Source organism: Parasteatoda tepidariorum, chromosome 1 (genome assembly GCF_043381705.1).
Source record: "Parasteatoda tepidariorum isolate YZ-2023 chromosome 1, CAS_Ptep_4.0, whole genome shotgun sequence".
Classification (NCBI taxonomy): Eukaryota; Metazoa; Arthropoda; class Arachnida; order Araneae; family Theridiidae; genus Parasteatoda; species Parasteatoda tepidariorum.
Window position 1 is genome coordinate 94025261 of NC_092204.1, and position 15295 is coordinate 94040555.

Sequence of the window (15295 nt, forward strand, 5' to 3'; positions counted from 1 at the left end):
AATTTTGATCCTCTGCGGAGGGGATGGCACCCCCGCTTCGGTAGCCCGACGACCTGCGCACGAAGTCGAGCACTTTACGGTAGCACAGTTTAACGAGGACCAATACCGCACACCCTCAGACCCTACGCATACTGATCCAAGTGGTCACCCACCCGCTCACTGACCGTAGCCAGTGATGCTTGACTTCGGTGATCTGCTGGGAACCGTGTCTTAACGATCAGTCCACTGCGGGACACCTAATTGGTGAAAGATATTCACCAGCGAAAAATTCACTTATGAGATATTTTTCGCATACAGTAAAAATGATCCGTATTCACATGCGATTTGCAATTGCACGAAGCACGTCACATTCGCGCATGTGTGACATCCTGATTTTCGTAGGGGGATAAGGGGCAATTCTTTCGTTCGTGTATGAAGTTATTGTTTTGTTGTTAATTTACGTCACACTAGAGCTGCACAATGGGCTATTGGCGACGGTCTGGGAAACATCCCGGAGGATGATCCGAAGACATGCCATCACAATTTTGATCCTCTGCGGAGGGGATGGCACCCCCGCTTCAGTAGCCCGACGACCTGAGCGCGAAGTCGAGCACTTTACGGTAGCACAGTTTAACGAGAACCAATACCGCACACCCTCAGTCCCTTCGCAGACTGATCCAAGTGGTCACCCACCCGCACACTGACCGTAGCTAGTGATGCTTGACTTTGGTGATCTGCTCTTAACGATCAGTCCACTGCGAGACTCGTGTATGAAGAATTAATAAGTATGACTTGGTTTTTGAATGGCAGGCAAAAATTAAAAATCGATGTATTTGATTCAGGTCGAAAGCTGCAAGAAAAGGATGTATGTTATGCAAGAGTAGAGGCGAAAATGTATGGAAGCGATAAATACATTTCATTAATTTGCGAATGAAATGTATTTCTGGAACACATGTAATTAGTAAATGAAATATATTCCAGTAATGCACTTCATTTACTAATTAATATTCAAATGAAAAAGTAATTTCACACTCTGTTTTTTTTAATTGTGCTTAAAATTATTCAAGTACAAGGCTTAAAAGATATGAAGCATAAATTTTAATTCTGGAAACTAATATATAATTTTGGAGTGGGGGAATTGTATTTTTGACTATTTTTCGACTTTTTTTTCCTCAATAAATTCTTGCGAAATTTTTTAAAACAATTGAAGTTTTCTTTTTTACAGAAAAACATTATTTTCACTATCAATTCTGACATTTTTATTTCAGGTGCTAATTTGAAAAATTATAAAACTAAGATTTAAACATCAAAGTTGCTAAAACACTTGGCAAAACTATTCCTATTATAAATTATCAAGTGAAACAGAAGTATTGCATTCGGCTGAAGAAAGCTATATCCATTGCATAGGGCAGGGGTAGGCAACGCGGCACCCGCGGGCGCCCCCGATCGATTTTTAATGCGCCCTCGCTGGACTAATGTAAATGTATGATAGCCAGAGCGATTTACTTAACTCTTGTCAAACGGCGATATACAGCAAGTAGTCAGTTGAGTTTAGGATTGTGCATGATTATCTGTAAAATATGCGCCCTCGGTGATTTTCAAATTTAGTATTGCGCCCTTAAGGACAAACAGGTTGCCGACCCCTGGCATAGGGGATTATTAATCGTATATGAGTAAGTGCTGCTGTTTGACGTCACCAAATTTTTGAGATAATTTTTTTTATAAATTGCTCAAAAAATTGGATTACTGGTTGGATCATGTGTAAATTCTTAGTTTTAAACTAAATAAATAATATGGATTTTTCTTGTTAGTATACTTAAATAATAGGAAAATATCTGAAAATCAAAAGATTGCTATAAGAAATTCTAATCATAGTTTTGAAAATAGAACTTTGGTGTACAGAAATTCGGGTCAACAGTTACTAAGAATATCTTCAATTTTACAGCTTTAAGTGACACCATTTGTTGATGATCGGTTATTTGCTAAACATAGGCAGATGAACAAACTCGCACACAAATTCCTTAGATTAATTACACTTGGATGAAAGCTTGGACAAAGTATAAAGAGTACACATAGAGATCATAAATCAGTCTGACTAAAGTTTCTTTAGTAAAGAATTAAATGATCAGATTGTGAAAAGAAGTTTATCAGACATGTTAACAGCTACACCTGAAGCCATGCTTTCACCTGTTTTTCTTGCCAGACAACCAGTTTCCCCCCTTGAAGAGAAAGTTATGTATCAATTAAAATTGAACAAATTTTAGTTTACCTTCATATGGTTAAAAACATTACAGTTGCGTAATTTTTGCATAGCATTAAAACTTATTTATTTCATTAAAATAAATTATAAAAAAATGCATTCTTTTAAAAAATAATTTAAAAGGTTCTGTAATTCAATAAATTTAAAAGTATCACTTTTTTTAAATTTTTAAAAAAATTAAAAGTGAATGTAAATGAGCAACATCTTTGGAAATATAAATAATCATATTTATTAACAAATGAATATCATACACATGATTAAACAAAAATATCACATTAAAAATTACATTTCACTGAAATGATCACAACATTATCTTTACTCCACAATGAAAATATTATGGAAAAGAGATGCACTTAGCTTCTTCATTTCATCTAAAAAGAAAAAATGAGACATAAGTATCAAGTGACATATCAGTTTAAGCACAATTACTTCGAGTAAATTTAAAGTTTGAGTGTTTGGCCAGGAAGTTTTACCATTTCACCTGGCTGATTTCTTGTAACTATAAGTAGCAATTATAAACCTAATTTCTTTTCTTTCTGTCTGTCTGCTGGTGTGCTAAAAACTATTTTTAATTAATGCACCAACATATAAAACAGTTATCTGCAAACTATATCAAAATATAGTTTATGTAAAGATAATTCCACAGCAGAAAAAATATTTATTTTTGAAACTTAACACTTCATGTGTGGTTTATGTTTAGAGATTTTCAGCTACATGAACAATGAATTTGATACTTCTCCTCTTAAAATTATTTTTTTTAACATAAATTTTATTATTTTCCAAATAAAAATAGCATATCTCAATATGTCAGAAAGGAACTTTAAAATAGTTATATTCCATCAAACACCGTGATTTGAAGAAATGTGCCAATGATAGCCTTATTCACAAGGCTGTACTCAAGAAGGGGGGGGGGGAGAATACAAGCACAATTTTCCCAGGGCCTAGTTTAAATTTTTTTACAAAACATTTAGTTTTTTTCAAATGCAAAGAATTCCTTTATATTCATACAAAAACTCTAATTTTGAATAAGGTTTATCAAAAATTATACAAAATTCAAAATTAAGACTGTGATTTGAGGAAGGCGCCAACTATAAATTTTGTCCTGGGACCCGTAAAAGCTTTTTTTTAAACTTTTCTAAAGTTTAACTGTGGGTATATATTAGGCAGAAAAATTCTGCAACCAACTAGCATTAATATATATCCTTGCTCGTTGTGTTATTTCTGATAGAGACAAGACAATTCTAATTTTGATGGAAACTGATATAAGAAACTAAAATTAATAGATATTTTGATTTTTATATGCCACTCCTGTCCCATATGCTTTAATTAACCCCTTTACTATAGGTAGAAGTTATATAGAAAAGAAAACTAAATGCAGCTTTGACTAAGTTTAATATCAGAGGATAAAGCACCTTTTAATTTGAAATAATTTCAATTAAAAAAATAATATTAATTCACCATTTATTCACGTTAATGAAATATTAAATTATTATTTAAATATTCTATAAACATAAAGAGGTAAAAAGAGGTTAAAATCTTTTGATAATTCTATTTTTATATTAAAGAAAAATTTTCCTAAGTAAGACATGTTTTAGAAAATCTAGTTTAAGTGTTTATTAAAAAATGAAGGACGTATGAAATTTATATGCAAAATAGTAATAATATTAATAAAATAAATTTTTCCATAGGGAAAATTCAAAACCTACTATAATTTTAACCTATTAAAAAAGACAGTGTTCAAACAGTTTTATTTTAAAAAATAATATGCATTTTCTATTTTAATTATCAAGACAAACTGATATTGTTCTTATTACACTAATGGATATTAAATTATTTATTGGTATAAAAATTTCAATCAATAATTTATTTTTTTTACTTATAAAAATTCCAAGATCCTACAAAAAAAAAAAATTCTAAATATTCTGAGGTTCTTTTCTGAAAAATGCTTTGTAACACTACCAAACATGCTTTTATTTAGTCTTCATAAATGCTAAAGCAGTCCATGAACATAATTAATTTTTGGTATACATCAATGAAGGATATATCTCAAAACTATGTTCCGAATTAAAATAATAATTTCATAGTTAGTAAATATTTATAAAATAAAACTTTAAACTTACCGTTAACATCAACAATATTAGCATTTTTTTGTTGCAAAACAACATAGAGTTCCCTTTCGTCAGACAATTTTGCTATCACCCAATAATCACCCAGTGTTTTCCCATTGATCTCACCATAATCTTGCATCCTTTAGGGAAAAAAAATGTTTTTGTCACATTAGTAAATTAAGAAATCAATATTAAGTATATTGACTTCTTTTTTCAATATAAATTTTACAACTAAATAACAACTACAAATAGTAATAAAACATTTTGAAGAATGAATAGATCAAGAAAATTTAAAGAAATATTGGATGTGATAGTAAATTGTCATTATGATGTTAATGAGTTCCTCATATACTTAAACCAATTATTTCACTCTCAAATATAAAAAGTAAAAATATTAAGATTTATCAGATATTTTAAATTTTCAAACATGTTTTCTGTTATATTTATTAAATTATTTTAATTCAAAATAAGAAGTTAATTGCAACTCTATTCAAAAAAGAATTATCAAAAAAACAACAACTTGAAATAAGGTATTCTATTTTGATTAACATAACATTTCCAGAGAGTTTTTAACATTTATTTTTTAAAATATAAATAAATCAAAACAATTTTGTCTCATTTTCTTGAGATCATGTGATTCAAACATTGATTATGTACTCAACGAAAACAAAATGGTGTGACCATTTAGCAAATATTAATAATTAATAATCAAAAATTAGTAATAGGATTGAGAATATGTCAAAAAATTTAAAAATGGTTCAGGTTATTACTTATGGTTACATTCAGAGGCGTAATTTTAATGTATGTTTGAGTGGGGTTATCTCCTGATATATATATATANAATATATATATATATATATATATAAAATAATGGAAACACTTCTAAACTAATGACTTTTTTCAGATTTCTTAAGAAATACTTAAAGAATCATTTTATAACTTCAAAAGTGTTTAAATCATAAAATTTCTCATACTTATCAATGAAGTTTAAAGTTTCTTAGAGGTTTGAAGGATCGACAATAAATTACAAACGAAAAAAAAAAATGTTTTGAACATCCTATTCCAAAAAATGCAACAATAAAATTGTAACTTGTAACAATTAATTTGGTTATTTTATGCAATAATTGCACAAAACTTCATAAGCCCATCTAAAATATTTATGGAGATATGGGCATTTATATAGAAAAAATAATGTTTTTTTTCTTACGTTTTTTTGCCATAACTTTAAAAATATTCAATAAAATTAAACATAATTTTTAGAGCAATTTAAATTTAATTACAAAATTTTTACTTTAATATTTTAAAAAAATTCTTTAAAATCTGAGCAACATATAAGTAATAAAAATAGTTCTTTTATTCTGAGTATGCACGGAAAAAATGTAAATATTTTTTTTCTTCATAATTTAGTAGGAAATCGTATTTTGCAACTAATAAAAAAGTCCGCATGGATCCAAAAACCTGATCTCATCTATGGGCAAATGATAATTCATTTTGGTGAAAACATAAAAAGATTTTTGATTAAAATCTTTAATGCCTCTTGGTGTATTGGCAAATTGCCCAGAATCTGGAAGAACTCTATAATTATACCCATTCTTAAGCCAGGAAAGGATGCCATCAACTGTAAAAGTTATAGACTCTCTAACTTCCATCCTCTGTAAACTTCTGGAACGTATTATCCACTGTCGACCTTGGACTACCTTGTTGAGCATAATATTCTCCATTTTTATCAAACATCATTCCGAGCAAAACATGGTACTGTGGACCAGTTGTTTTACCCGAGTCAATCAATTATTGATGGTGCAGGAAAAACCTCTCAGAAAATCTGTTGCAGTATTTTTGGATTTATCTGCTTCATTTGACCGAGTTCGGTGGCAAAAACTTGTACATATTAATCACAGCATTAGAATAAAAGGCAATGCTTTGATATGGATCAACAATTTTCTCAGAGGCAGAAAATTCTCTGTAAAGTTTAATGGTGTAAGCTCAAAGTCATGCATATTATGGGCTGGTGTGCCTCAAGGCTCAGTTCTTAGTCCTCTTTTGCTTCTCGTTTACATGAACACCATTAATCATAATATTCATGTGGATACAAAAATTGCCTGCTATGCTGAAGATATCGCAATTCGGCACACCCACAGAGATATTACAGCATCTCTAAGGTGGCCTTAAACGATACACTAAAGAACATTGCGACTTGGGCAAAGAATTTCAAGCTGGCTATCAATACCAACAAAACCAATTTCTGTGTATTTTCTACAGAGTCACAAAAGCACCTTTAACATTGATATTAAAACCAATAGCTCTCAGATAAAAAGGATACTCTCTTACCCACCTCAGCTACCCCTGGATCCTGAACTTTGCTTCTCAAGGCACATACTGCAGACAAAGCTCTGAGAAAGTTAAATATTCTATGAAAATTATGTGGAACTACGCGGGGTTCAAGACCTACAACTGTAAAAAGCACATATTGCACCATCATATGACCTGTGTTTGAATATGCCACCTTTATATGGAATCCGGGTGCTGAGTCTTCAAAAATGTACTCCGTCCAACACAGAGCATGAAAAATCATTATAAGCGCAATTTCCTCAAGCAATAATAAAAGATTGAAAAAGAATGTGGCCTACCCTCCTAGGAGAACAGACTTAATTTTGTGGCCTACCCTCCTAGAACTGGCTTAATTTTGTAGCCTACCCTCCTAGAATAGCCTTAATTTTGCAACTTGTTCACCAACAAGCTCTGTAGTAACAACATGGATCGTATCTCTAACAGAGTATTCAATGAATGGAAAGGCTCAACCAGACTCAAGAGGTCCTCGAATCTCCAGCTGGTTCGGGATATCAAAAGTCGTATTAATCTGGAACATTCTTCTATTAATGTCATGGGAAATAAGGATCTGCCTGAACGTATTACAAATTTGCTCAAAGAAGGAAGACCCCAATATTCTTAAACAAAAAGTTGTTGAAACCATTAAAAAGCTCTCGCACGATAACCTGGCAATTGCATACATCAACGGTTCATCAGACAAATATCTTAATAAAAGAGGTGGAAGCATCCTCTTTCTTCTTCCAGATGGAAGTAAATATCAATATAAAAGGAATACTGGCCAGATAGCTTTAAATTTCACCAGCGAGCTCTTGGCAATTAAAGAAGCTGTCACCTAATGACAGAATTCACAGCTGACCCAATTTTTGGGTTTACGACTTCTTATGTTCAACTCCGTAGCCTTGTAATTTTGAACTCAATCCAGAAGACAAGGAAACTCCTGGATCAAGTATTGAGAGAAATTTGCCTTCGCAGAGGACTTTTTGATGGAACTAACCTGCATTTGTGTTACATGAAGAGGAAGATCACGAGAACCTCTCATGGTTAACCTGACGGCAAAGGGAGTCTAACATATGACATAGCTGCAGATTTCAAAGCCATGTTTTCTTTGTTTGTTCAGAACCCTTTCCAATAGTTGAGAGGTGGCGTGACACTGCTGCTGTACTAACTCCTAATTCTTTTGCAACTTCTCAAACAGTAATGTGAGGATTAGATTTCATAAGAGCTCTCAGTGTAGTGTCCTCAAGCTTTGACTTTAGTCTTCCACGTGGTTCATTTTCAAAACTTTCATCACCATCTTCAAATTTTTTAAAACCAACGTTGAATTGCCTTTTTAATAACAGGAAATTTCAAAAACGCACCATTATTGTTTCAAACAGTTACTGAGCTGCTATGACTACTTTTAAATTCATAAAGAAAAATAACACGTAAATTGCGATAATTCATGTTTAGAAATCGGTGGCAGAAAACATACAAAAAAAATATAAATAAATAAATTTAAGAGACTTTTAGTATGATAAGAAAGAGCACGTAATAACTTTAGAAAAATACATAATTTTTATACAATCTATAAACATTTATTAAAAAAAGATTAACAAAGTTGCTTTAAAGAAAAATCCAACACTTCTTATAGAACCTGAAATCTATTAAACAAAGCAATATAGATTTGGGACAGATCACTATTAATGCTTAAAAATAATTTTTACACACAAATAGTTTATAATAAAAAGATATGCACTTAAGTATCCATTATTTACTGAAAAAAATTAAATGATCAAGAGCATCAGAAATTAAAGCAGACTAATTCATATTTTTTTTTTTTTTTTTTACTTAAGAGAATATAAAAATTGTTTTACTTTATGTTTTACTCTATAGATTTATGCAACAAAAGATATTCTATTGTATAACTACTTTTGAACAGTTAAGTTATTAAAAGAAGCTTTAAGTAAAATAACTATATCATGGCTATATTTAGAAAACATTTTTCTAAAAAACTTACTTTGATAAATCGACATAGAAATCTGCAAAGAGTTTCATAATGTCACTTGTGATCAAGGCATGACCAGTGCTCTTCATGTCAGCATGCATGCTGGTTTTCTGAGCCAAATTCATGTGATTAAAATACATGTACATGAACTTTGACTGTTGCTCAGCATTTAGGCTGAAAAATAAATAAACTACATTTTAATTTCATATGACAAACAAAGAAGCACAATCCATATTAAAAAATATGTGATAGAAATAAAAGTGTTTTAAAAAATGATGTTATAATGTTTAAGCTATTGATTTGCATTTTTAAACGCTTTTTCTAATTTAGGAATTTTTTGAAAATTTGAGCATTTTTTTAAAAATCTTTATTATTTTTGAAATTGCGTCATTTTTTTTTTTTTTAAATTTTTCAAATAATTTTGCTTTTTATGCTGCAACGCTTTATGTATATTACATACATGTAACTTAAGATAGATATTAATACATTTTTATTAATTTTCTCCAGTTTTTTTAAATTTATTTACATTAAATGTGTCTCATTTATATTTAGTGAAAATTGCATTTCTTTTTCTCTTCCTATACATATTTTAATATAATTATATATTTTTTAAGAAAGAGATAATATTTTTAAAGGTATTTTTAAGGTCATCAAAGTTTATGCTCTAATAACTACTTTAACATTTAGTAATAATAAATCTCTTGTTATTTTTAATAGTTTTTTTAAATTACTCTGGCCTTTTTATAATCACTATTTAGTTCTATACTTAAGAAATGTAACACGATAGTATCATTTAATTAAATTCAATCAAGAATCTTTAAAACATTAAATATTTTTTAGTATTTTGAGAAAATGACAATTTTTATCAGAATATTTTGTTTTAAGCAGGAGTTATTTTTCCCTTTGACAATACCATGTTCACACAAAATTTAAAAAAAAAACTTTTGCACTCTTTTTGATTTCTTCAGATTGATAGATGAAAATTATAAGGAAACAAATTGATTTCAATGCAAGTAAAAAAAATAAGAAACAAAATTTTAAACAATATTCACACATTACAACCACTCAGTCAACATGCATGTAGCTAAACCTGTGAATTGAAACTTTCAGTTCAAAAGTACACAATTTATATCCTTTAACTTGAAAAGCAAATTATTGCATCTACCAAATCAGATTTTAAAGCAATATTTGAAAGAAAATTTATCCAGGAATACTTATTTTTAAACATGTTAACTTATTAAAAAGAAATGAATATAAGCAAAGTAACATTGAAATCACTTCAGAATTTTCTTCAATTTTAAATGTACGCAGAAGTTACACTTGTCAATCTGATCTGTAAGCCACTTTAAGTTTAAAAACCTATAACTGAAAGAAACAAAGCAAAAATAGCAGAAAATGTAAAACAATAAACATGAATAGAAATAAGAGCTTATGTTTAAGACAATGAGAAACATGTTATTGGATCATGTGTTTAATTTCTATGCACTTGCAAGAAAATAAAAAGTGTAATTTTAGCAGTTAACTTTTACTATGTTTACAGCAATCATTTACTAACTACAATACCGTCTTTATGCATGGGTACACCCGGGGGCCACAAGCACTCATGGGGGCCCTTGAAAATCTTACTTTCTATAAATCGAATTTAAAACAAAAAAAGTAAGAATAAATAACATTGCATTATAAAATTTAAAAAAAATATATATTCTCATGTAACATGTGCGCATTTTTTTCTACAAACAGTGATTGATTATCATGCAAACACCAATAGTTTTAACAGTTTATCATCAGAAAAACTTAAAAAATCAACCGAAATATATTTTTCTACGTCAAAATTAATTTTTTAGGTACTCAACTCTCTAAGTCATAATGTCTCTAAATATGCTTGGCCTCTACCAACTCTGTTTAGTATTTATAATTCATTAAATAAAGTAATAATTAAAAGAGTTTAGAATTAATTACACAGCACTATGGGACAGCAACTTTTAAGCTGGTTATGCTTGATGTGCATTGAAAAGTGTTTAAATAACTGACTTTTTAATAGTTTGACGAAATAATTCATACTTTTTGAATTTTTTATTTGCCTCATGTTTTTTAATTTAATTATTTTAATTACCTTCTTGGTTTTGAAAATTATTTTATTATTTGAGGATTGCAACTTGTTTAGCATCTCAATTTTTTTTAAAAAATTATGCATATAGAGGTTTTAAATTAGAAGTTCCCATTTTAAATTAAGATCACACGTTTAAAAATGCTTTATTTTGCTTGCCTTGAGTTTTTGGGGGTAATAAAAATGTATTAAGTTTGTTAAAATTATTGCATATCTTAAAAATGATTTATTTTACGTATGTGAAGTTTTTAAGTTTGATTTTAAACAGTATAACATGTTATAGGGGGTCCTGCTTGCTATTAAGATGACCCTGACTAACTATAATCTAAGTATATTCATAAATGTGTCTCTTCATGCATCTCAAATTAATATTTGATAGACTAGAATGGAATAGAAAACTAAAAACATAGCCAAGAATGATATTGTAAGCAAGAAAAACAGCATTAACCACAGAAACTTGAGAGCATGATACAAATGATTTATGAAATTCGTGAAATTTCAAAGAAATTGTTTTTTTTTCCTCTTTATGTTTATAATACACAAAATGAGGTTCTGTTTTAGAACTTGTTATGATTGTAATGAATTTGCCTGAAATCATACTTATGTATTTTTATGTGTAAAAAAAAAAACTTTTAATGCCAATAGAAATTAAATATACCACTGTTTCGCTGATGCTGCATAAACACAAAAATATGTCTAAAAATAACCCCCTTTCAAAACTCAAAATTTTCTTGTTTTATTTGTTTTTGTAAAAAAAAACTATATCTAAAACTTTAACCAATCTAAAATATTTTGTATCAAACTCAATACCCATAATGAGAAACAAAAAAAGATGTTAAATATAAATATTTTTTATTTAAATGCTTCCAAGATACCAGTGCTTGTAATGTCCTTAGAATTTTTCAAAAGTAGTAGCAGAAGTTAAAAAATAAAATGTCTTTTTATAAATTAGTGTCCACATAATGCTTAATTTTTCCAAATAAACATACCTAGTAACATAATTACAGTTTCTGTATTTTTAATATTAAATTGGAAGCTAATAAAAATACATTTTTAACTCTTTCATTATAATGCTATTACAGTCACCCCCACTTAATTCCGTATCTGATAATCGATTAACCCGTTTACATGAACAAAATTTAATGGAACCAAATAATTTTATATGAAACTAATGTTAAATTTCCTCATTTAAATGGATATTAGTTGTTTCCAGCCCTCACTTAATTGCATGAAAGAGAGGTATTGAAATGAAAAAATCTGTTTATTTTTAAGAAATGTTTCACCAGCTAGCATGGAATTTTCAGTTAAGAAGATAAGATTACAATAAGTGATCCTCTCAATAGGGACTTCCTGTTTATTTGTTGCTCTGAACGGATGTTAGGAATATAGCTTAAGAATTAAAATCTTGCTGGCATTGGAGTGACTGAAGGGGGGTTTGGAGTGAATGAATGAAGTTTTACTCCTATTTGACTTACTTCACACATTATTTTGAATATAAAAAGCTACAGAGTGATTTGTTTCACAATGAAGACTTATGCCCCTCTCCCTGTTATGCCCCTCTCCCTGTTAGTTTTGATAAGAAAAAATTTCAAAAACCTAACACACTAGCCTACCGTGTGTCTTTCTCTAAATTAGAATAATCATTGCTTACTCCAGTGAATACAAGATGAGTGTGAAAAGGAATGATTTGAAATAATCGATAGGGTGCATAGTCAGATTCTTCAACAATAAATAAGCACCTTTTAAATGCTTTTTAAGCACTCAAAAAATACTTTTTATCACTTTCCAGAAAAAAATAAAATAGGATCTGTGCAGTAATAAAAATTATTTTTTTCTAGAGTTTAAAGTTCTTAAATGTATAAACATGAAATTTAAAAACACTTTATAATCATGATAAAATAAAATAGTTTATGATAAATATTGCAAAGAAAATTTTGAAAATAATGCATTTTTTGTAATTTAGAAAGGAAAAATCAGATTTTAAAAGATAGAAAATTAAGCACTTTTTACAAACCCCGAAAAAAAAGCACCTTTAAGAGCTTTTAAAAAACGCAAATCAAACATAAGCACCTTTAAGCACTTTTTAAAAATGCTACGCACCCTGACTGAAAGAGAGAAAAAATAGAAGTTTTGGAAGAAATAAATTTCAAAAATTCCAAACTGAAGTAGCAAATTAATTTAAAATTTCTCAAAAAGGATTTTAAAAAAATTGAAAGTATTTGAAAAGAATATGCAAGTCATGAAAGTCTTAGCAAAAAAAAGAAAGGAAAATCGAATTTTGATAAATTGACAAACAGTCTGACAAAAAGTTGAAAAAAGTAACAAAAAGTTTTAAATTTTTTAAATAATCAAAGAGAAAACAAACATAACAAGATTATGATATTCACTGTAAAAAACATGTTTTTTCTTTTTTGCCCATAGTGGACAAAAAAGAAAAATTTGATACTTTTATCTACTTACTAAGAAAAAAAATTATCAAATGCATAAATATTTTTGTAGCATATGGATAAAATACTTCAGCAAAATGCATATGTAGTTGATAAAAAAAAGGCCTTACTGATAAAATTAGAACAAAAAGTATCGAAGAAAAAGTTTGATAATTTTAGAAAAAGCAAATTTGTGTTTAATGCATGTTCACAACAAAATAGAAATGTTAGTTTAAATAAAAAAGAGAACACATACATACTGAGAAAAAGTTTTTGAAAAGTGTTCTCCGATTTCTGAAGCTAGATTTGAGAGATGTGATCCCAGAGCAGCATCCAGGCTCTTGAAAAAATCACATTTAAATTCATATGTATCTACAAATATAAGAAAAAATGGGCATGATGAGCATAAAAATGTGCAAGGACCTGAAAAGTAGATGTTTTTTTCTTCCTCTACATTAAAAAAAACTGTGTATACAATATAATAAAAACAAAATTTCTATAATATTTGAAGTAGTAGCAAAACATCAACTAAATATACAAAGATTATTTTTAAAATTTTGTCAGCATTCAAAAACAGTGCGCCTATGAGGTCTCTTATATGCAATTACTTAATATGTTGTGCCGGTTAAAACAATTTTAATCAGATGATAAAGCAAAAATTTTGCAAACACATCAGGACTCACTGAAAATTTGTGGGGTATAAATGTATGCAAAAATGTGCATCTTCTAAAAAGAATTTATCATTTAAACTCTAATCTCTTACGAGCTGCAAACAGTGTGAAAACCTTTTCTCCGAATATATAACTGATGGGATAATATGAGTCACCAATTTTTATTAATAACTAAAAAAAAATTTCTGTATATAAAAAGAACAGATAAATTTTAACCAATTTTTATATTTTGAGCAATACCATGCAGAAAAGACAAGCCTCTTATTTCAAAAGACAAGAAATAATTTTATTAATATTTTCTGTCCCTCCTCATAAATTTTTAGTTTCACATAAGTCAACATGACAATAGTGTTTGTCCAGTCCCACCAGTTTTAAAAATTTTTAAATTAAGTAAAATGTTTTCATACACTGTTGCATGCCAATTTGTTACTGCTTTTTTATTTATTTGAATGTTCTTCTCTCAGCTTTGAAATAACAATATAATATTTGCATTATTGTTCATCAAAGAAAAAAAAGAATTTAATTGATTTCATATGTATTTTTGTCCATTAATTCAATTTCATTTATTTCATATGAACTTTCCAGTAACAGTTATAAAAAAAGTCACTTCCATTCAAAATGTTAAAAAAAACACATTGATGTTACAAATAACTAACTATTATTTATATTTGAAATAATTATACACAACAATAAAAATTAGTGCTAAAATGCAGATATTTATTTACAACAAGCTATTTTCTTTAAAAAAAATTTACTAAATTAGCAGCAATAAAAATTCATTACTTTTTAAAATATTATGGAAGGCATGAATGTCATTAAGAAGCCTTTTGAAAAGTTTCAGAAATAAACTAAATCTATGTTATAAACATTTATATGATCATAAGTTATTTATAAAATTGAAAATAATGATTATTTAGTATAAAGTAAAAATTGAAGAAAAAATGTATGCACTATATTTGGATTGTCCTTCATCAAGAAAAAATAGACTTTGGTTTATTTCATGTGTATTTTCCACCTTATAGTAATAGTTATAGAAGTCATAGCCATTCAAAATGTTAGAAAATAACATTAATAAATAAAATACTATTATTTACATTTGGTTTAATTATACACAGCAATAAAAATTAATGCTAAAATGCAGATACTAATTTAAAGCAAGCTATTTTTTTTAAAAAAAAGCAAAAATATGTATTAGATTACAAAAATTAAAGAAAAAAGTATGTTAAATTAAAACTTAAAATATATAAAAAATAACATAAAAAATATTAGCATAACGTCTTTGAAGGTGAAAAGGCTGACAAATAAATTCATCATAAATTAAAATAAATATATTATAGACACTTATTTAATCATTAGGTGTAAGTAAATGTATGATTCTTAAATTAAAAGTTTTCAAAAAATAGTACAAACTATTTAAGGAAACTTTACAGAA

The 15295-nt window shown here is 28.4% G+C and overlaps 1 protein-coding gene across 2 annotated transcripts in view; it reads right to left on the reverse strand.

Annotated features, from left to right (window-relative positions):
- Positions 1-2444: 2444 nt before the first annotated feature.
- LOC107441628 (vacuolar fusion protein CCZ1) overlaps positions 2445-15295 on the reverse strand; it is a 40848-nt gene continuing 27997 nt past the window's right edge. Inside the window, exons 10-14 of one of the 2 annotated variants that reach the window (XM_071183987.1) lie at positions 13453-13564; positions 9938-10024; positions 8672-8833; positions 4360-4487; positions 2445-2610 (exon numbers count right to left, since the gene is read on the reverse strand). In XM_071183987.1, coding sequence (XP_071040088.1) covers positions 2555-2610; positions 4360-4487; positions 8672-8833; positions 9938-10024; positions 13453-13564 — 545 coding nt within the window. In that variant the 3' untranslated portion in view covers positions 2445-2554. The remainder of the gene's footprint in view (positions 2611-4359; positions 4488-8671; positions 8834-9937; positions 10025-13452; positions 13565-15295) is intronic. The other variant, XM_016054965.4, reaches the window with a different exon arrangement.